Consider the following 23,639-nt stretch of genomic DNA (forward strand, 5'->3'; position numbering starts at 1 on the left):
ATAAAAAGAGACTGCAAAATGTGATTATTCGTTAAAAGTTTGGTTATATTATAAAAAGAAAGGAGATATGAATGAGGGAAGGGGCTAACAACTCCAAATTAAATTCACAGACACACAGAGAGGAAGGGAGAAGAGGAGAAACAACAGTCCTATTCCTCATGTCCGGTAAAAGGAAGTCAGAAGAAACTGTGGTTATGCTTTTTTTTTTTTTAAGTCCCAAAGAGGCAAGCGGAAATGCTTTCAGAAGAAATGACATATGACCTTCGACTTCCTTTAAAATAACAGGGGAAGTGGGGAGTAAGGAGGAGTAAGAGATGAAGCAGAATTGGCAATATGTTGATACTGAGTGATGGATATGAGAGTTCGTGAGTGTATTTGCTCTGGGTTTTTTTTTTATTTGAAAATTAACATAATAAAACTATTTTTTTAATCACAAAGACTGGAGCTTAGAATTTACCCTTTGAAATTAAACAACAAATAGACACATAAATACATAAATACAACTTCCCATATATCTATTTATACCACAGTGGGAGCTATTAGCACACACTTCACACATTCACTGGATAGCACAACTGACCTTGACCTTTCAGAAAAACCTTTAAAAATGGCAAAAGATACTAAATAATAATAATAATAATTAAGTAAAAATAAAAAATAAAAATGGCAAAAGATCCTGTCTGTAAGTATTAAAAACATACTGCAAAAGTCCTGGTTGGCCTCATTATATGGTTTCGGCTTTTTTTCATAAATCTTATAATGCTCAGATTTTAAATTATTGGTTAGGAAAAAATATATCTAAGTCTCATTTCCCCTATTCAAAAGATCTCACAAAGCCATGTTGTTGGCTTTCATGTCGAAATCAAGCCAGCCTTGGGGCACATGGCTGGCTCAGTCAAAAGAGCATGCAACTCTTGATCTCAGGGTTGTGAGTTTGAGCCCCACATTGGGTGTAGAGATTACTAAAAAAATAAATAAATAAACTTAAAAAAAATCAAGCCAGCCTTTACAAAATCATTAAAAAACTGCAAATATCTTAGGAAATTTACATTAAAGTTTTGCTTTCTTAGAAGGCAAAGATGTAGATGAACTTTACTGGGAGCATTTGATAGTAAACTTGTTGTTATAAGTTCTGTATGACCGATGTATTTCCATTCTGTGGGTAAAAGCAATTCAGATTAGGCTTGTGTCATGTGGGAGTTTATTTCAGAAATGTCCGTAGAATGGTTTCATAGTTACTGCATATAAAATGACTGAAAAAAGACATTTTAAAATGAAGCACATATGCTGACAGGTAATATTTAGTTTAAACCCTGCAGTGACTATTGGAATATATTTCAAATATTCAAGAATGAAACCCAAATTGCAAACTACATAAGTAATTTCATTTGACATCAATGATGTAACCAAATATGTTTTTCCATAAGAATATATTGTGCTTACATAATTTTGAATTCTCAGCACTAAAAATTCTAGGGATTCATTTTCAAGTGATAGAGCATTCCAAGGACTTTTATTTGAAATAAGACTAAAATATCATAAGCATAGTCTCAACACATTTTGGTAGCTGCCCATTCAAACGGTGTATGACCAGAAGATAAAAGGAAACAGTAGGGGGGCGCCTGGGTGGCACAGCGGTTAAGCTTCTGCCTTGGACTCAGGGCGTGATCCCGGCGTTGTGGGATCGAGCCCCACGTCGGGCTCCTCTGCTATGAGCCTGCTTCTTCCTCTCCCACTCCCCCTGCTTGTGTTCCCTCTCTCACTGGCTGTCTCTATCTCTGTCAAATAAATAAATAAATTCTTTAAAAAAAAAAAAAAAGGAAACAGCAGGAAGGCAGGAGCCTGGCAGCTCGGAAACCTGAGCCTAGGAGTCTATGGAAGGTGCTAGAAAGCCAGCTCAGCATCAAAAAGCAGTCTCTCATCTTTGCATCTCCATGTCCTCATTTCCAACTCCCAAGAGATAGAATCTGGCCCAGTATGGGTCTGGTATCTACCCCTGGATCAATCTGTTCCAGTCCTTCTGTAGGCTGAGAGACAATCCTAGAGGAGTTGACCAGCACATTTTGAGTGACTGCAACTTTGAACCAGTGTATGGCCTCCCAAAGTAACCATGACGCTTGAAGAAGATGGTGCTAATTTGGATGTTTGAGATCTGGCATTTTTGTATCTATCACTTGCAAGCTTTATAATCACATTTCAGAGATAAATCCACACATCTCCTCCATTTATCCCCAATTTAGCAAAGATCTGTGGGTGGGCCCCACAGCAAATTAAGTCTGGAGTCACCAGACAAACCCCCTCCTCCACCAGACACGGGAGACCGTGAGGTTTTTGTGTGATCTGCTGTGCTTCCTTTAGTCAGTCCGGGTCATCCAGTAACCCAGACACACTGCTACATGAATATTTTTACCTATAAACTATCATTAAAAGTTGCCTGAGGTTGTGTAAGAATAGTTGAGCAGAAATGACCAAATGGAATGAATAAAACATTACTAGAAAGAAATGATCAAAGCATTTGATATTACCAATTTCACACATTTCTCCATTCTGTAATAAATCTGCTCTCTCTGCTTCTGCAAGTTAGAGTGAACCCCATTTATTTAAGACTTTCATCTGTGACCATTTGCCCAGAATGTCACATGTTCTGAAGGGTATATTTTTTGAAGTTTTCAGTTGAGGAGAGAGCTTTACCACCATGAGCATCACCCAAGGAGGACATGCACTTGATTATATAGATCTTCTGTTACAGAACAAGTTTGCTAGATTGAAAAATAAGCATATGATTAGCAAATAAGAGCCAGCTACTATTGCTTCCTTTTTCCCATGTTTGTCTTCTCTTTAAAAATAGCTACAAACTGACTATTTTTAACAACTTGCTGGTGTCATTAAGGTCAGTAAGCTTCCCCTTTCCCAGAATGGCAATTTTGGAAAAGAAAGACGGGCATCTTCCATCATTTGTTGGCCCCTAAGGGATCCCAGGCTTTGGGGGACCAATCATTGTCTTCTGTGCATTCTTCGCAACATTTGAAACAGGAAGGTGGAGATGTGGAGGGTATGAGGGACAGAAAGCAGAAGATCTCCCAGGCACCATGTCCATTAGCCTGGGCCACCCTGGGAGATTACAGAAGTTTGCCACCCTCGCTCTTTCCCCTACCCCTCACCTTAAACCTTTCCTCCACATTTCCAAGCATCCCCAAGGCACCCCATTTCTCATTCTGGCCTGGTCTCTCCCATTAGAAAAAAAATCAGGTTCAAATTCATTTGCACTTAGATGTAAACGAATTCATAGATTGTTCCTGCTCACGAAATCTACAAGGAATGGTAATAGTAGATCCACAGGGGTGAACTTGCAGTAGTGTAATCTGAGGCATATAGAAGCTGAGCAGAAGAGAGACCTGGTGTTTGGGGCTATTTCTGGCCACTTCTCAGAAGCCATACTCCGGCCTGGTCCAAATCCCAGTCGCATCTGGCACTGGCTTCTGCTGCTGATTACAGAGAAGCTGCAGCATTCCTGGCGTCCTCCTGGCACTTTTAAAACCTCCTCTTTTTCTGTGCAGTCTTGGCCAAAGGCCAGGTTATAACTCTGCTTGGCTCATCCATCAGAAATGAGCTGGTTTTTAGATACATGAAACCACAAAGGAGCGGAGAAAAATTGAATACCTTTGGATTTTAGAAAATCAGGGCAGCAGAGAGCTCATGACATTTTCAAATTCCTTCTCACTGAGTCAAGATTCAGCACTCAGCAGCGCCCTCACCTTATGGCACACAGCCCTTCACCTCATGCCCAGCTGCAAAAACCATTTTGAGGATCCCAAGAGCAAGACAGGGCTCTTGGGTCCTAATACTTTGTAACAGCAAGACCCAAGGGAGTGAAAGAATGGTAAATGCTGACATCTGGTGGACAGCACAGCATTGCAGGATCTCAGACTAGTAAAACTTGCAGCTCAGTTGTAACTGATGGAAGTCTGATTACTTGAAGACATTCTTTATCCCAGCTGAAGAAGTTCAGTTACATGCATCTTTTTGGTGTACGCAGGCACAAAACAGGCAGTATGATGACATAAAAGTAATGTCTTTGTACTGGCAAGAACTGGTTTTTGGATTCAGGTCCAAGTCGGGCTTAATTCTGTCTTGGTTTTATCATGTATAAAATTAAGAAAAAAATACCTCTTGTGCGTAATTTTATTAGTTTTTTTTTTTAATCAGATACTTTGACTTTAAAAAAACAATCTGTATCCATGGGTCCAGGCTTCCCACTGGTCCTGCGCTGCTGTCCTAGAGAACCCACGTTTTGATTTGCACCCAGTTTCCCACACAATAGTTAATCTAATTATTCCCATCTACAGATGGAGCCTCACTCGTACTGGGCACATACTAAGAGCCCAGTCAATACTGATTTGCCAATTGATTAATAGATAGAAATGTATTATTTTCCTACTTTGTTCCCACCACATGGGTGAAATATTGAGTTTTCTCTGCCTCTTTAAGCTAAGGCCGTTGTTAGATTCTTTCTTCAGCCAAATGTCTCAAGTGTCATGAAGGAAATTAATGATAGTTATGGATCCTGAATGGTCTCAAAATATGAAATTTCAAGTCCGTGCCAACTTCCAGCTTCCTCAAGAAAAATACCCCTTTTAAAATGCAAAGCAAAGCAGTCCAATTCAGTGGAGTCCAACTCAAAGAAATCAATGAGGGCTAACAAGTTCTCCCGGCAGCCAAGCCAGAGGAGAGAGAAAGCCTTAGGACAGGGTCCTGTGCAGCCTGAGTGAGACTCACACAAAGCCTGGTTTATTAGGAACCACTGGAAAAGCTACAAAGCCCATGCAGCCTTCCTGAGCCCTGTGACAAATTTCCACTTTGGACGGAACAATGTCTTCCCTTGTTCTTGCCATCTTGCTTGTTGATTTTTGTGCTCCACCAGTGTGAAATGGGTGGATCCGGCTTGGGACCATGGGGATAAATAGAGGGCAGGCTCCTCTAGGAAGACCTGCCTGTGTTCCCTTTCACATCACACCTTCTCTGAACAGCCATTTTAACAAACCTCATGCCTAGGAGGCTTGCACATGGAATTGAGGCAGCTGCTACTCCACTGTCTCTCTTGTCTATTGCAATTTAAGATTTGAGATGCATTGTTTAGAAGTTAAAAATCATGTCTTTTGAAAAATCTTTTTATTATGGGGCACCTGGAAGGCTCAGTGAGTTGGGCTGCTGCTTTCGGCTCAGGTCATGATCCCAGGGAGCCTCCTTCTCCCTCTGTCCCTCCCCCGACTCATGCTCTCTCTCTCTCTCAAATAAATAAATAAAATCTTTTTTAAAAATCTTTTTGTTACAACAAATGTCAAATACACATAAAAGCAGAGAAAACAGCATAGTAAATAATAGCATAATAGAACTCGATGTACACATTACCCAGCTTCAACAATTATCAAATCCAGATAACGTCATGTCTACGTTCATTCATTTAAGAAATACTGATTGAACACACATTATCTCAGTACTGCTTTAGGTTTTGGAGACACGGGTCTGTATAAGAGCAAAGTCCTGACCCTCACAAACTATCACAATTCAGTGCAGGAAATGCTGTGATAAGAGAAAGAGTACGGGCAGCTAACCCAAACTGGGAGAGCTTCCTGGAGGAACCAAGTCTCTAAGCTGAGACTTGAAGGCTCAGTAAGAGACTGCGCTGGGAGGGAAGAGGTGCAGATTATGAATGGGTAATGATTCAGCAGGAGAATGTATACAAAGAGCCAGGAATGAACATGAACAAGGGGATTTTAGGAACTGAGGAACCTTAATATAGTTGGAACTCTGAGTACAAATTAATAGTGGGAAAGAAAAGTGAATAAGAGTATAGATCAAATAGCAAAAGGTCTACATGTTACATCCGGGCCTACCCAGAAATGAGTCAGTGAATGGTTAGAGGGAGGGGAGTAACATGATCGCACTTGCCTTTTAGAGAGATCACTCCTTCTGCAGGGTGGGGGACAGGTTAGAGTGCACTGAGGCGCTGTGCAAGCTCCGAGGTGGAAACTGTTGAGGAGGATGCTATAATTGAATTAAGCGAGCTGGGGAAGTCGCAGCGGGAATGTTGATAAGTGCTTGCCTGGGGAGGCATGCTGGTCTCCAGAGCTCCCTCTGGATTCTGCTCTGCTTCTCTGCTCTAAAGTACAGGGTTAGTGTGTGTGTGTGTGTGTGTGTGTGTGTGTGTGTGTGTGTGTACGCACGTGCATATGCACACTCACATACACATGCACGTTTCCATGTGTTGGGGAAGGAGTCCCAAGAGAGAACAATGGAAAGTGATTATGTATCAGAGAATAGGCCCCACACTGAACCCAGAAATCAGCTCTTTGGAAGCTGTACCTAGAGACCCTCTCCACTAAATCCATCTGTGCAGAAAAGGAAACTGCAGCCCACTTATCCAGAGTCGCAAGGGACAAGGCCGGTAGGGCCTCCACCTCCTGACTCTGCCACCCCTTCCTCCTTCTGCGGCTTTTCCACTGCTCTGTGCTTTTGCCAACCTTCTCCCTTCTTCCCTCTAGGCACCCCAGGGGAAAAACAGAGCCCCCAGAAAATGTTAGGATTCAAATGACAGCAGTGCTGGAAACTTTTATAAACGGATGACTTAAGATAAAGAAGACCTCTGATTATGTGAGCAGCGCCGTCCCCTGCATTTCTCACGCTTGCGTTGTTCAAGCTTCTGTTTGCTTCCATCGGCTCTTGGGATTTCGATGACAGGGTTTTTCATTCCTCATAGTTACTGACACCAATCCTTGAAAACCCTTAGGATGAAACATTACAATATGAACCCTTGTTGACCTGTTCTATATCTTCTTAGGAGAAACTGCATATGAAGTGAAAAATAAAGGTATGATTTACAATTATATTAGACTCTGTCAATCATTGTGCAAAGTTTAGCTGCACTAAGATTAGAAGCGTTCTTGAAAAAAATAAATAATTAAATAGGGACTTTATAAATTATACAGAGTTTCGACTACATTATATTTCATTTCAGAATAACAATATTCTGCACTCCGTGGATTTAACTTACCAAAGGTGTGTGACACCATGTGAGGCAGATTCTCTTAGAGCCTTCACTTTGGTGGGTATTCTTTACTATATCTAAAATGTTAGGGGCTTCTCTGTTACGGCTTAAAATACTGTTCTTTAGTTTTAGGTAAATCAGGCTATTATAAAGCTATACTGTCCTTTTAGGACCTCAGAGAAGTAACTGTATTACTAAGGAAAGCATAGAATGAACAGCCATGTGGTTAACTGACCCAGCGTCTATAGAGTTGAAGTCAGGCATTCAATCTCCAAGGGCAGTTTGGAAGCAAGCTAGTCGTGGAATTCTCATTACTTGCTGGGTGGAAGAAGGAAGGGAAATTGGAATTTTGGTCTAAAAGAAATAATGTGGTCAAAGGCACTTAACTACATTTAGCAGCCATCAGAGGCATTCGGAGATATGAATCAACAGTATCGCTGTCCTTGTTTACTGTCACTGTCAATCCTCGTTACTGACATCAGTAAATAATAACCACGTCTCCTGGATATGGGTCAAGAAGCACACAGTCAGAAAGTACCGCTTGGTGGCCCAGTTCTGTTTCTTGCCAGCCTAACAGAAATCATCTGAGCTCACTGGTCTGTAGCTTCCTCACTAAATAAGGAAGGGGGTGGTGAGTAGTGAGATGCATGTATGAGAACATTTTGTAAGTGTTTGCACATCGGGGTAAAATATGTCAAAAATATGATAAAAATAAGAATGCAAAATATAGTAGGGATTTTACGTTAAATTTGTAAGTTAGAGTACTGCTTACTATACCCCAGGCATAGCTTGCTTGGATATATACATATACATACTTAAATACATATAGGTATTTTTTAATTGTAAGAATCCATTATTTTTTAAAATATGGTAGTTTGGACAAATGCAATTTTTATAGAGCTGGATATCCCAGAAAAACATCCCTAAGCTTCAAAAATTCATTCTGAATTTTTCTTTTCAATTTTCTGATATTTTACGTAATAATAATTCCCTTCATGATCTCTAGAGATATAGAATAGTATGGAAGAAAGAGCACAGATTTCAGTTCATTTTAGTTTCCTTTTCTTTCTCAGCCTTTTTAATGAGCCAGCAGACAAGAAATATGGTGGAGAAGGCCCATATGGATCTTAAAATCTTAGGACTTTGGTACATGGACCTTTTTTTATTCTTACCATTTAAAAATGTGCTAGTTAATTTATATTTTTTAACTGGAATATTCAAAATCAGACTAGTCCAGCCTTACACTTGTGATCTAATACAATTGTTGTATTCTACACAGGCAGAATGGACCCTCCCACACACACACCATAAATTTGGTTCAGTTGTCCAGACCAATGAGGACACACAAATACCAAGAGAGTAGAGAGAGGTGTATTACTCCCATAATGAGGTCCTCTGAGGAGAGCAAGGTAGGATGCTTGTTAACAGGTACAAAAATGGCTGGAGAGAACAGAAGGAGAGCAGCTTGGGATTTTATGGTGGGGCTGGAATTGAGGGTTCTCCTTTGCAAAAGCCAAGACTTGCATGGCTTGAACTTCCTGCAGGTGCCAAAGGAGAAAGCATCTAGGCGGTCCTATCAGTTTGCCCGGATGGGGCAGAAGGGAAAGGAGAGTAGTGGGGACTGAAAACTGTCAACAGTCAAGCATGAAAGATGAAAGAAGAAAGAAAGAAAGAAAGAAAGAAAGAAAGAAAGAAAGAAAGGAAGGAAGGAAAGCGCCAACTCTTTATTACAGACTCTATTACAACAATACAGAGCCTAATAGTGTATACAATATAGTAAGTCTCCATCTGGCCAGTCGCCAACCTCTACTCCCCGATCCACCCAAGGCAACCACTCTTCAGTCTTACCAGCTTCTTTGTATCCTCCTAGAGATACTCTATGCATATACAAATATATGTACACAGGTGCATGCGCACACAAGATTCATTCCTTTTGTTAACAACTGAAGGGTAGAAACTTGATAGTCCAAGATTTGTTTTAATTCCTTCAAACTTTTTCGGTTGTTTTCTGGATAAATGTCTTTGGCCAACTTATTTCACTTGAGTCTCAATATGGTCTTCTGTAAAATGGAGAGGAGATCAATACCTGCTTGCAGGGTTACAAAAAAGAAATAAATGACATAACATCTAACCAGAGTCTGGAACATAATAGATGATGTCCCTTTTGTTTTATTCCCTTCTTCCCTGGCTGCTCCCTTTCAGTCTCATTTAAAACTTCCTCTCCCTTTACTGCCTCTGAAATATTGGAAGTTCCCTAAGTTTTCATCCTTGGTCCTTTTCTCTTCTCACTGGACTTGTTCTCCTTGGCTGATCTGGGCAGCGTCAAAGGCTCTGAGACAGCTTATGGACTGATGACTCCACTCAGGCTCTGTCTCCTGCAGTCCACGCATGATTTTACAAAAGTCCACTGACCATCTAGATTTATGTGTCTAACAGGCACTTCAAAATTAGCAATTGTCTTTACCTTTGCCCAAACTCTTCTTCTCCTAAGTTCTTTATCTCAGTAAAAATGGGTACCATCAACCACCAGGTTTTGAACTAGCAACATGGGAGGCATAACCCTTGACCTTGCTCTTGTCCACATTTCACACCTCTAATTGATCAGCACATTTTGATCACAATATTCAAAGGTATCTCTTGATCTGTTCATTTAGTTATCCCCACTCCATTTAACATTTTTCTAGATCAAATCACTATCATCTCCCCAAAAATTATTGCAGCAGCATGTTTCCTGGTCTCTCTTTCCAGTCATCCCTGCCTCTAAGTAACACCAGAGGACAGAGAGATCTTTCTAAAATACAAACCTGATCCTATTAATTCCCTGATGAAGTTTTGTCAGTGGCTCCCCATTTCCATGTGGATGTGGTTCAAACTCCTTAAATTGATTCAATCTAGTTCCATTTTTTCATCTTTTTCTAGGAATCTTACCCAATTCCAATAGCTTTAAATACCATTTTATGCTAATAACTCCTAAATGTACAGCTCCTGGACTCCCACCCAGACCTCTACCCTGAGCTCAAAGCTCTTTTACAGCAACCTATTTAGCAGCTCTCTTTGAATGACTCATAGGCATCTAGGAAATGTGTTTACCAAGATTCTTGATTTCCCTCCTCATCTTTCTCATTCCAGCCAGCCACCCAACCACTCATCTCAGAACACCTGGGTATTATCTTTGATTCCCTTTTTCTCAGTCTGCATATCCAATCCATCTGAAGTGCCATTAATTCTCTCTAAAACATATCTCAGTCTATCCATTGCTCTATATTTTATCCCCATTACTGTCCAAGTCATCATCTTCTCTCACTTGGACCATTCCAAAGCCTCCTGTTTTCACTATTCTCATGTGCACCCCTTCCAACTCACTCCAACACAAAGCACCAAAAGAGTCTTTTAAAAATAAAAATCAGATCATGTCACTTTCTTGCTTAAAATCTTTCAGTGACTTCTGATTGCTTTTAAAATAAAGTCCAAAATCCTTGCCATGACTTACTTGCCTTCTTCAGTCTCCATAGATTACTATCCCCTCTTTCACCACACTATAAGAGCAGATCATTTTCTTCCTCACTCACTTTGAATCCAGAGTATCCAGAACAGTGCCTGATACTTAAGAGACACGTGATAAATGTTTGTTGAAAGAATGAAGAAATGAGTGGCCTACAAGACCTTTCTTGGACCCTGCTTCAGCTGTTCTTTCTACCTCTACATACTACAATCTATGTCCCACTACATTCTAGAATAGAATGGGAGTTGGCAATGTCTATCTTGCAAACACTTTTAGCTAGTGGCAGCAAAAATCAAAGTGGGGGAACCCCAAGAGATTCTGGCAGAATCAGGAGCGATTTACTCAGCTGTTTTTCCCCACCGGGTGGACAGTCTCAGGCTCCTCTGAGCTCACACCGTGAAGAGTTTTAATGTTTTTTTTTTTAAACTGTGGGGAAATATAAACAGCATAAAATAAATTACCATTTTAACCATTTTTAAGTATATCATTCAGTGACATTAAATACACTCACAAGGTTGTAGAACCATCACCACTGTCTATTTCCAGAACTCTTCTATCAACCAGTATACTCTACATCCATTAAACGGTAACTCTCCATTCTTCTCTCCCACCAGCCCCTGGTAACCACTGTTCTACTTTCTAACTGCATGAGTTTGCCTATTTTTGATACCTCATGTAAGTGGAATCATATATTTGTCCTTTTGCATCCAGCTTCTTTCACTTAGCAAGTTTTCAAGGTTCATCCATGTTGTAGCATGGACCAGAATTCCATTGATTTTGAGTGATTAATATTTGAGCTTGTTTTGTATTCATTTGCCCTACAAATATTTATTGAGCACTTTGTTAAGGGCCAAGCAGTGTTCTAGACACTAGCAATGAACAAAAGAGAAAAAGTGACTACTTTCATCATACAAACAAAGAAGTAAATACATTGTATGCCAAATAGTAAAAAGTGCTATGCAAAACCAATATTTCAAGAATAGCAGTATAAGAAGAGGAGATCTTCATGGTAGGATGGGAACATTCATGCTGTTCCTTGAGGGCTAATGTAAGGACTTTGGATTTTACTCTGAAATAAGAAGCCAATAGAAAGTTTGAAGTTGCAGAGTGACATATAGCCTGACCTACATTTTAAAGAAAAATCCTGGCTTCAATTTTAAGGGAAAATGAGGCAAAGGGGAAGTAGAAACACCAGGAGGAGGATAATTCAATAGTCCAGGTATAGACCTGTACCAGAGAATATTAGTCAAGGTTCTCTAGAGAACCAAAACCTATAGGATATGTATGTGATAGGTAAATGATGAGAGAGAGAGAAGCAGGGAGGGGAGAGAAGGAGCGGTGGGGAGAGGGAGAAGGAGATTTATCTTAAGGAATTGACTCATTCAGTTGCGTTGGCCGGCAAGTCTCAAATCTGTAGGGCAAGCCAGCAGGTTGGAAATTCAGGTTAGAATTGGTGTTTCAGTCTTGATCTAAAATCTGCAGGGTAGATCAACAGGCTGGAAAATGAGACAGGTTTCTATGTCAGTCTTATAGCTGGATTTCTTCAGAGGGAGAATCTGTTCCATGCTTCTTCCTTATTTCTGATGGTTTGCTGGCAATCTCCGGCACTCCGTGGCCTGTGGGTATATCACCTCCATCTCTGCTTTCATTTTGACACAGCAGTCTCCTGGTGCGTGTCTCTATGTCCAAATTTCTCCTTTTTGTTAAAATTTTTTTATTGTGTTGTTAGTCACCATACAGGACATCCTTTGTTTTTGATGTAGTGTTCCATGATTCATTGTTTGCGTGTAACACCCAGCGCTCCATGCAATACGTGCCCTCCTTAATACCCATTCCCAGGCTAGCCCATTCCCCCACACCCTTCCCCCTGACACCCTCAATTTGTTTCCCAGAGTCCATAGTCTCTCATGGTTCATCTCCCCCTCTGATTTTCCGCCTTTCATTTTTCCCTTCCTTCTCCTAATGTCCTCTCTGCTATTCCTTATGTTCCAGAAATAAGTGAAACCATATGATTATTGTCTTACTATGCTTGACTTACTTCACTTAGTATAATCTCCTCCAGTTCCAACCATGTTATGCAAATGTTGGGTATTCATCCTTTCCGATGGCTAAGTAATATCCCATTGTATATAGGGACCACATCTTCTTTATCCATTCATCTGTTGAAGGGCACCTCGGCTCCTTCCACAGTTTGGCTATTGTGGACATTGCTGCTATGAACACTGGGGTGCATGTGCCCCTTTTCACTATGTCTGTATCTTTGGGATAAATACCAAGTAGTGTGATTGCTGGCATATTTCTCCTTTTTATAAGGACACCAGTCATATGGGATTAGGGGCTCACACTATTCTAATATGACTCTTCTTTACTAACTATACCTGCTACCATCCTATTTTTAAATAAGGCCATATTCTGAAGTATTGGGGGTTAGGACTTCAACATATGATTTTGGGGGAGACTCACTTCAGCTTATAACACAGAGTGATTGCTGTGAATATAAGAAGAAGGGATACTCCAGTGTTTTTGACCTGAATAAAAATGATCAAGTTGCCATTCACTGAGATGGAGGAGAAAGTTTGGAAGGGAAAATCAAGAGTTCAGTGTTGCATATAATTCAAATAAATATATGTATATATATTCAAATAAAAATCCACCACCTATCTTAAGCTCCTCACTCAGTTAACAACACCAGCAGGAAGGTAGAGGGCCCAGTTTTCTCTGAAAGAACTGAGCAGACAGAACCTGAAGTGTTTCCCTTCCCCAGACATACATGTCACCTAAGTAGCCCTTATTTCTGGTCCCCTCCACTTCCGTTCCTAGCCCCACCTTCCTCAGTATCAATGCTCCATTATGTAACATCGACTTATAACACCCCCATATAAGTCCTAGGCATAGATCCATTTAAAAAGTTATTAAAAGAATGGATGAAGTCAGAACTAATTATGAGCTACAGAGATATTCTTTTTAACAGTTGTACTTTCACTAAGAACATTGAGATTTGAAGTGAATCCTAATAGAAACAAGTTATTAATAGTTTGGTTGGCCTCGAATTAATATTAACCTGTGACTCTAATATCCATGATCTATCTTATATCTTGCCACTTTCCAATCTGCATGCTTTATAGTCAGCACTAGCAAAGACTTGCCGTTAGAGTTTTAAATCACTGCCAATTCAATTCTTAGATCCAAGTGGAAGAATTGTTTCTCCAAATAATAGAAAATAAAAATGTATAATAAGGCTAAACCAAAGCAAACGGATTTTTTTTTTTAAAAAAGAGTCCAGGAAAAAATAGGTCATCTCATAAAATTAAATCTAATTTTAAATTTTATTCTGTGATTTTAATTCTAAAGGCTCTCAGTAATTTTTGGTTAAAAGTAGTTTAATCCTGCCATGGATGTTTCTTTTATGAAATGACGCTATTTAGGGGTGAATGAAAATTTTCAATTTGTGTTTTAAAAGGATGAGATTTTGGGTATATTTATTTGGGTGTGGTGATTATCTCCTCTGCATGGTTCAGTAGCCAATATGTTTAATTAGGGAAGGGGATATTTGATCTTTATAAAGTATTCCCTAAGTCTTCTGGATTTCTAAGGATCAGTGCTTTCAGGAATACAGATTCCAAGATGATTCTGTTTTGTGGCTAATGTTAGTGAAACCCTCAGACTGTCATCTAGAATCTGGCCTAAAAGGAAGACAGGGATCTCTGGAGCACTGTGAGCAGCTGAAGGTCTTTCCTCAGATAACTTTTCTCAGATGGAATTTTGTGGCTACCCTGATACTCCCAGAGCTCTGTCCTGGCCAGGAGGGCCAGAAGAAGTCAGATTTCAGCACCCTGCACCATCATGCTTCACACCCCTGCATGTTAGGGAAGCCTGTGGTCCCTGACCAGACTTGCTCTGACTGCAGAGTGTGTCCAGACACCGGCCAGAATTGGAAAGCAGGCTGCTGATCCTGAGAGAAAAGACCAATCTAGGGAAGGGTAAAAGCTGAATGTCTCCAAAGGATCAGTGGAGCTAGGGCTTTGTGTTTCTGGGGTTTGAGACTTTTATTCTGCCTGAACATTTCCACTATTTTCCTCACAAGCGTCTCTGTCTTGAAGCAAAGGACCGAAGCAAAATGCTTAATGAAGCGTGCCTGGGGAAGGGGCGTGCAAGTGACTTGGGAAGAAGGACTTGGGAGAGAAGAGAGAAGGGTCAGGTTACAGGTTCACACATTCTCACAAAACTTTTTGAAAATATGAGCTGGAGACGCAAATTCTGGGACCCACGGAAGTCCCATGAAGCTTCCTTCGGGCCCCTGGGAGTGGGGTATGCATCGCAGAAGTGTGCCTGTTGCTCGTTTTCAGCCATTTAAGCTTTGCTCAAGCCCTCGCATGAAGGCTGGTCGGGAAAGGTCGCGCTTGGGCTTAGTCAAGCTCTGGGTCGCCAGGGGCTGAACCGGTTCTTTCTTGACTTCCTTTGCATGGGGTCCTTCAGGCCCCGGTGCTCGCATCCCCTTAGGTTTCTGCTGCCATCCAGCAGCGCGCTCGGGGCAGACGCGGCCGCGGCCGCTGGCCAACCATCACCGGCAGGTGCGCACGAAGCTAGCTGCCACCCGCCCAAGCCCAGCTGCCCGCGGCATCCGAGCTCGATTGGCGCCGGCGGGGGACCCACCCCAACCCCAGACCAAGAGCCTGGTCCCCTGCCCTCCTCCCCGGCAAGACTAAAGCTGGGCACCAAGGCCGGCTCTGAGCGTTTTCCAAATCTCTCATCCCCACCCCCCCCCACCCCCCCCCCACCCCCCGCCTCGAGAGCTGTTGGCACTTCTCCAGAAGCCTCCCTGGCTCTCAGCTCCAACCCCTAAAATAAACTCATGGTGCCAGAAAGCGGGGGAGGGGAGAGAAGCATCTGAACGTGGAGAATGAAAATACTAGGAGAAAGACCCCATTCTCCAGGAAAAGGTAATAAGGGGAAGCGAAACAGTGTGAACTTACTCGGAAATGCAAACCAACCTCCACTCTTTCCCCGAGCGCATACAAACGACCGAAAGACAAATCAGCCAACACGTTCGGCGACTTCCCAGAAAGGGCCTCATGAATGAGAATGGGTTGCTAGGTTTCCTCCCTCCCTCCCGACAATCGCTTCCCACAAGACTTCCACCGCCCAAAGAAAACATGCCGGGCCTGGCAACAGCAGAGCCGGGGAACCCAGCCAAGCCCACGGAGGCCTCCCGTGGCCGCTCCCGCCTTCAGGACCCTGGAGAGCGGCCGCCGCGCCCTTGGGACTCGCGTCCCGCCCGGCTCGCCAAGCCCCCTCCGCGCCTTGCCACCCTGTCACTTTTATTCGCTGCTTCCCGCCTCCACCTTTAATTTTCTTGGCAACCACCACTCTTGTTTTTCACAAACAGATTAAATTGTCTTTTTGTTTTGCTTGAGGGGGATGTTTGGATTGGCTGAGTTAGGTTCTGGATTGTAGCTTCTCTTAATGTTAGTGGACCAAGAAGCTCTAAGAGCTCAAAAATGAGAGCCTGACAAGGCAGGTGACCTTAAGAAGCAACTGAGTTGAATTCATTTACTCTATAAATGAAGCAGATAAATTCAAAGAATAAAGAGACTTTCCCAAGGTTAGCTGTGGATTTGGTTGCGAGGCTCAGTCTAGAACCCTGGGCTTCTGACTTCTAAATTAATGCTACCCTCTACTTTCAAAGAAAATAGTAACAATAATTTTACCTTTACACTGGCCGTTTATATATCCTAAGCAACAAGTGGAAGGTGGAAAGGCCTGTGTTCCTGAGAATAAGATGGATGCATAGAGTGTGAAAGGGGCCCTGCATAGTGTGCATTCCTGAGACCCAACACAGTCCTGATATCCCGCCCACACCAACCAGCACAACCAAAGTCAAATCAGCCAGTCCCTTCTTCCACCCAGCCTGGGTCTGGGATTGCTCAATCTTCTGACACTAATCAATTCCCCCCTAGACACCTCTCACAACAGAACCTAGTAACCAAGTCCAACTTCAGTGCCTCAGCAGGGAGAGCTCTAGGCACTTTAGAAGGTGGGAAAGGTCAGAGGGAAAGTGGGAGAAGAGCAAGAGTTCCAAAAGTGAACTAGGAGATGTTCATTCACTAGGAAATCCTAAAGAACCAAGACGTATGAATACAGATGCTTCTACACACTGCATCTCAGATTTAAGGTGCACATGAACCCCCTGGGAATGTTAACATTCAGATTCTGGTGCCATGGTTCAGGACAGGGTCCCAGATTCTGTTGTTATTAACTGCTGGTTGTTATTAAAGCTGCTGGTCCAAGAACCTCAATAAGTAGCATAGAGTTAGAAAGGAGAGAGGGGAGGAGGGAGGAAAGGAGAGAAAGAGGAAGGAGAATCCATCCAAAGGCCTTTCCTTTTGCTTTCACCTACCTTCTCTTGCACCCCGAAAGTACAGTCTCAAAATGCTGTAGTATGATACTAAATGCCCATTTTCTTCAGCCTGTAGCTACACCCAACAGTAATGGTGCGTTGGTTTTGTTTCTCTCCTCCTATCTCTTACCCTTCCTGCCGCCGGCCCTGCACAGCTCCCAGACTCGCCCGCTGCCCCGAAGCTGTTCAGCCTCCTTTCTAGCACGCTCTCTGGCCTCGCGCGATTCTTCTCTCACCTTCTCCGGCGACCCCCTTCTGGGGCTCCCCAGCGGCTTCCGGACTTCTCCCTCCTGCTTCCCGCTAGCTCCCTGCCAGCGGCCGGGCTCTCGAGGGGGCAGGGGGAGCGGCCAAGCCGCCTCTCGCTCCTGCTGGGGGCAGCTCTGGCACTGCCCAGACGACCCCCGGGGGGACGCCTGCCCAGGGAAGAGGACGCCTGCACTGAGCAGAGCTTGCCCATGCTCGTGAGTACAGTTTTCCACCACGCCCCACCCCCGGCCTCACCCAGACATCAGCAGCCCCTGCTCCTTCCTAACCTCGACTGACCCACTCCACCACGGGCCAGCAGGGGCTCCGGCCCGCAAGGGGAGCGGGAGGGGGTGAGGGAGGGGCCGAGAGTTTTGATGGGAAGGTCAAGAGAGGCTTGAGTTAGTTCAAGGAAAAGGCGCCGGCGCCTCTCCTGACACCCCCTTTCCGCAGTAGACCCTCGAAGCTAGTTTTTCCTGGACCATTTCCTTCCAGTGTCAATGGAAACTGTGGAAGCGGGAGTCCTCGCCCTTCCTGAATCTGCTTCTCAAACTCTCGTTCTCAACGTGTCGATCAACCCCCTTCCTGCAAGCCCCCCCCCAAAGCGCCTCCGCCCCCTCCTCGCACTCCCACTCCCCTGCCCTCTCAGCATCTGCAGGCTCTGGAGGACGGGGAGGAAATGACGTGATGTTATTTTTGAATCAGGTCAGCTTCCAGCTTCAGTTTAGCCCCCCAAGCTCCCGCGCCGGGCTCGGGCGGTCGGTCTCCGTCTCGTTCCCGAGGGCACACGGCCGGGTCTATACGGACACGCGGTGTTCTGTGCCCGCGGAGCTGGAGGGCAGCGTTTTTCCGCTCCACCCCCGGGTCTCTCCCTACCCCTGGACTTCGGAACCCCTGGGGACGAAAGGAAGCAGCCAAGGGTCTCAGCGGGATCCGGCATCCGGAGTTAGCCACCCCCCCGCCCCCACCCCCAACCTGGTGGGGCCACCAGCTCCGGCGGCAGGAAGAGGGCGTGGAGCTCCTTTCCAGTGAGGGACCAGCAGAGGCAGTACCGGGGTGGGACGGGTGCAGAGCTCGGAGAAGCACCCGGGTAAAGAGAGAAGGTAGGGGGCTGCTCTCCAGAGGCTGGGTAGTCCACAGCGCGACTCTCCAGGGAGAGAGCACGCCCTCCGCGCGCGGCGCAACCCTCCCCGCCCCCCCAGCACACTCACACTTGTACTTCCCTCCGCCCCCCCTTCATTCACAAGGTCTGAGCACGCATTCCCGCACAGCCGAGTCTTGCTCAGCCCCCGCGCGCCAAAGCGGAGGGAGCGCGAGGGGGTCTTGCAGACTCTCCACGCTCGCCTGGCTTAGCGCCCACGCTCTGGATTCTGCCTAATTCCGGGCTGGAGGAGGGGGCTACAGTTCCGCCGCGGATTAGGTCCTGCTTGGAGCCGGGAGCGACCCCCCAGCCCCCGCCGCAGTGGAGCGCGCCGCCGCAGGAGGGAGGCGAGACCGGGATAGCCCCGCAGGGGAGGCGGGAGTGAGGGGGCGGGGAGGAGGCAGAGCTGAGGGAGCTTGAGAGAGGGAGAAGAAGGTGAGAGGAAAGACCGAGAGCTAGAAGAGGAAAACCGGGGAAAGCGATCGCGGGCGTAGTAAGGCCACGAGTTGGTATTGTAATAAAAAAAAAATAAGGGACACGCGGGACGCATGCGCACGGCCGACGGAGGCGAGCTGGCCGGAGCTTCCCCTCCCGCTTGCCCGGTGGACGGTGAAATCGTGAGTACCCCGCATCCTCAACCCCCTGCCCCTTTTCCCCTCTCGGACTCACTCTAAAGCCTCGGGCTGGGAAGTGGCCGGGGCCAACCGCGGCGCGCACGCAGGTCAAGACCTGGAGCTCTGGCCGTCGCCGCGATGGCGGGAGCGGGTGCAGGTCGGTCTCCTCATCCGCGGGTCCAGCCCCGTAGGTCAGTCAGTGCGTATTGTGGGGGTGTATGGGCTTAGGGTGTGACTGGGTCTCAAGAGGGGCGTCCAGCCACCACGATCAGTTTCTGCCGGGTCCAGCAGGAGGTCCGCACGATTCAACCTCTGTGGCCTGGGGTAAGTGAGTGGGTAGGGGATGCGAGAGCCTAGCCCTTAAAGCCTAAAATGCGTACTGACCCCCGTAATAGATTTGGGGAACTCCAGGCGGTGGAAACGTCTGTATTCTCACCCGGCCGGGCGCCGGAGGCGGGCAGTTTGAGCGCAGGTAGGAAGGAAGAGGAGACACTCCCTAAATCGCAGAACCTCCCTTTAAGAAAAGCGCAACTCAGGCGGGGGACCCGGAAAGTGCCTGCTCACGCACCCTGGAGGGTCTGACTCGTTGTCCTCTTTTACGCTCTTGAAAACCTAATGGACTGAACTGTCGCCCACCCTTGGCCCGCGCCAAGGAGGTTAAGGTGTAGGCGCCGGGGGTGTTTTTCCTAACAAACCCGGGCGATTGAGTCTTCCGCACTCTCGGAGCTGCGCTCGGTAAGTTGGAACGTGTCGCGGCGGCCAGACTGCGGAGACTGGAAGGGGTCGTGGGCGCGCGGGGGACCTAGGAGGGGCGTCGCGCCAGCGGGAAGGGATGGGGGGACCTTTTGGAGTGGGTGTGCGTGGAGACTCCCTTCCCCCAGCTGTGGGGAGTGGGCGGGGAGGGGCCTAGGAGCGAGCCGGAGCGGGTGGGCGTTTGCGGGCGGGGTCTGTGTGCTCCGCGTCCCGGGAGGTGGGCGGAAAACGGTGGGCACTGGGACGTCTCAGCTCTGCGACCTGCCCACCCGGCGTGGGTGGTGAGTGGGCGGGGAAGGGCCCTGCGGGAGGCGGCGCTCGGAGACTGGAGTGGGTTTCCCGGACTCACCAGTTTCCGAGGAAAATCCGGGCAAGCGGCCAGGGCCCCCAGCGACCCCAGCGGCGGGCGGGACGCGGCGGTGGAGAGTGCTCGAAACCCGCGACGCGGGCGCGGGCTGGGAGCCCGGGGTGCCTCTGCGGCACCCTCGCGGCCAGTGGCGGACAGTTAGAGGAGTGAAAGTGAATGCAGTTTCTATCCAGGAGTAGGAGAGCGCTAGAGGGGAACTCTCTCCTCCCTTCTTTTCCTTCTCTGAATCCGGGGAAGACCACCATGGCTCTTTCAGACCCCGACTATGCCAACCAGGCGGACTAGCTGTAGTTCGCTGGGCGTCCCAACAGTGGCCCGTGCCTGCGGTGCGGGCGGGACTCCTCTCGCCCACCGCGTTGGAAAAGCAGTCACTCGCCCGCTGGGCTCCTTCTTGCCTCTGGATTGTGGGGAGAGCAGGGAGCTTCCTGCCCCAATCTCCAGCCATCCCACTTGGGTCTGTCCCCCTCCTCTGGGGGCCCCAGTGTGGCTTGGCTTCGTTTTACTTCTAGTGATTGCAGTTTATGGAATTGACTAAACAAAAGTCCGAGTTCAAGAAACGAACTGACTTCCTCCCTAGACTTGGGGAGGACATTTGTAATGAAATGATTCCACCTGTAAATTCTTGTTTTTGTTCAATACCTAATTTTTGCTAATAACCGCTACTGGGCCTCATCCTATCTACTTTCTGCTCATTAAGTGGCTTCTATTTCGCGTATCAGTAACGCATATGAGAGGCAGTATTGCCTGATAGGTCAGAGTCCTGCGTTCTGTAACTGCCTGGATTCAAATCCCAGCCTGGCTGTGTGACCTCAGGCAAGTAACTTAACGTTTTGGCGCCTTTGTTTTATCATCTGTAAAATGAGGATAAGAAAAAAAATACCTACTTGATTGGGTAGCTGCCAGCATTCAGTAAATTAATACAATAGAGCTGTCACATATCAAACAAAAGCTGGTAGTACTATTACTATATTTATGCAAAATTGGCTAAGAAGCTTTCAAAATACTGTATAATAAGATCAGGAACAAAGTGCATTTTTTGGTATGCTATAAAGAGTATATATAATAAAATAAAATATGTTCATCACTAAAATTAGAAAAACAGTAAATATTTTCTAGGTTGATATGTAAATTTTAAATACAGTGCGTTTCTACAGCATGTGGACCCTTTTTATTTCAAACAGGTATGATAAAAAATACACACTAGGTCATGGTATATACAGAAAATTCAAAGTCTGTATTAAAATACTGCACTAGGTCAGTTGTATTTAAGAGAAGCTGCAAGTTTACCTTGGAAGCTAGAAATGCTATCTTCTATAAGATGATTGTAAACATTTCAGCCAAAATACTCTTATAATATCAAGAATAGAGAAAGATGGGGCACCTGGCTGGTTCAGACATTTGATCTCTGGGTTGTGAGTTAGAGCCCCAAGATGGGCACAGAGATCACTTTTAAAATAAAGAAAGAAGTACATAGAATGATAAAAGTCAGATTCCTTCACTTTACAGCTGAGGAAATATTCAGAGAGGGTAGAGGTCCCTACTGGAGATCTCCAGCTAAATAGGGCCCCAAATAGGATTAGAGTTAGGTCTTCTGACTAGCCACCCAAGGCTCTTATACATCACATTGATATGTTTCTGTTTACTACAGGTTTATGAACCTTTAACAAATAGGAAACTAGAAGTCATTACATAAGGGAAAATATACAAGCATGTGTTATATACAACGCAAGAAAGACCAGACAGTCATTTGGCTGCTGTCCCACAGCTTCATTGGCCTGGCACCGCAGGAGGTAGGACTTACCTAAAGTAGGCTAAGGTCACAGATCAAGCTAGAGGCAGAGCCAGCGCTGGAATTCAGGGTCCCAATGGAGTACACATTTGGTTGCATATTCTATTAATCCCTTGTAGCAGTTCTTCCTTAGAAATAACTTTTGAGCTTTTCTTAAATTCTTAAAGTCTTCTTTCTGCTGACTTAAAGAGAGCTTTTTAGGAAAGGCCTTCAAAATTACATAAAAGGAGATTTTGATATTCCAGATTTTGTGGACAAGCAAGAGTGAAGGGGGGGGCTTTCTTATTTTAATGCAGTGGCTTGGTAAGTAATGGTTTCTATTCCAGGCACTTGAACATAAATTCCTAAAATCCTACCGTTCTTTCATTTCTGCATACGGCAGTGTAATGACATTCACCTTCCAGCAGGTAGCTTCAAGGTCCAGCCCTCACACGAGCAGTTTAGGAATTGTATGGCAGAGCCTTTCAAGTGAGTTATTTAGGATTATAGGAATGATGTGTCCTCCAAAGAGAGCACTTCTAGGAACCGTTCTTGCCTCCTTGAAGAAGGAAACCATGGTTCTCTCCAGTGCATGAACTGGATATCTTACCCTTGACTTTGCACCTCTATATACCTACCGCGTGTTTTTAGACAGAAATACCGGACATTAAGTAGGGAGTGACTTTGTAGCAATATCCCAAGCCAGTTCAGCAGAACCGAGTTTTGAAACCACATGTGTTAAGTCAAGTCCCAGTATGAATAGAATGTGAATCACTGTCCAGTTGGGAATATTTCAGATTGGTTTTCAGTGTACCACCAGGTGAGTCACAGTGTGAGTTGCTTCTAGTCAAATACATATAGTATCAGTCAGCAACTCACAGGGTTCACTCTGAGTCAGAGCTTAGCATTTAGTATAATAAGCGTGAGTCACTGACTACCCGGCCCCTATCTGAGATGGTCCGTGAATTTTACCTTGAGCAGCTCGAGAATCTAGACGACGCTGCATGGGGTGAGTCAGTTCATAGTATAATCGAATGGGCTTTTGTGGCAGCCATTCACAATAAAATTTGATGTGACCGAGAGCACAAGGGAATATGACATGATGATGGATTCATAGAATAAATTGCCCTGATTCTAATCCCAATGATTAGATTCTAGCTATTTGCACAGGGAATCACTTGTGAAATAGGAGTTATATGCTCTATTGCCTAGCAGTGATATTTTACTTCAGGTGCTTCAGCGATTTTTAAAGCCAGTTAACTGTTCTGGTTTGGATGTGCTCGATTTCTACTTATTACTTAATTTTACTCTGAACTGTAAAAGCCTTTTAAAGTACATATTAGTATTTGGATTTTAGACAAGAGCATCTCATGCAGTTACTTAGCAGTTTGACTTCCTGGGGTCCTGTGTTGTACAAAAGCAGGTCAGCCCAACAATGAGTAGAGGGGTACGCCTTGTTCTCTGGATTAGCTCCACTTGTGCCTATCACCTCTGACACGAACTGGAGTATTTATTCAGGAGCTGGGACACAGGTGTGTGATGCTGTTCCGAGGCTAGCAACTCCTTGCACTTGCTGTAACCCTTTTAGGGCTGTATGGCTAGATCAACATAAGCTTATATAAGCTGTTGCGTTTATGCAAGACACTGGAAAGAATGATGTAACATATGCCTTACCCCACCTTTGCAAACGAATTTTACATCTCAGGGTGGAGTGAGAATGAGATGTAAGGGACCAGTAGATTTTTTAATTTGTTGATAATTAGTGACAAAAAGTTATTATCTTGAGAACAAAGGTTAGACTACTGCTTA

The 23,639-nt window shown here is 45.1% G+C and overlaps 1 protein-coding gene across 1 annotated transcript in view; it reads left to right on the forward strand.

Moving 5' to 3' along the window:
• Positions 1–23,639, forward strand: part of RGS20 (regulator of G protein signaling 20) — a 73,122-nt gene that overhangs the window by 6,175 nt on the left and 43,308 nt on the right. Inside the window, exons 2-3 of the mRNA XM_026516474.4 lie at positions 16,139–16,146; positions 17,090–17,405. Of these exons, the coding sequence (XP_026372259.2) occupies positions 16,139–16,146; positions 17,090–17,405 (324 nt within the window). The remainder of the gene's footprint in view (positions 1–16,138; positions 16,147–17,089; positions 17,406–23,639) is intronic.

Source organism: Ursus arctos, unplaced genomic scaffold (assembly GCF_023065955.2).
Source record: "Ursus arctos isolate Adak ecotype North America unplaced genomic scaffold, UrsArc2.0 scaffold_6, whole genome shotgun sequence".
In the NCBI taxonomy this organism is placed as follows: Eukaryota; Metazoa; Chordata; class Mammalia; order Carnivora; family Ursidae; genus Ursus; species Ursus arctos.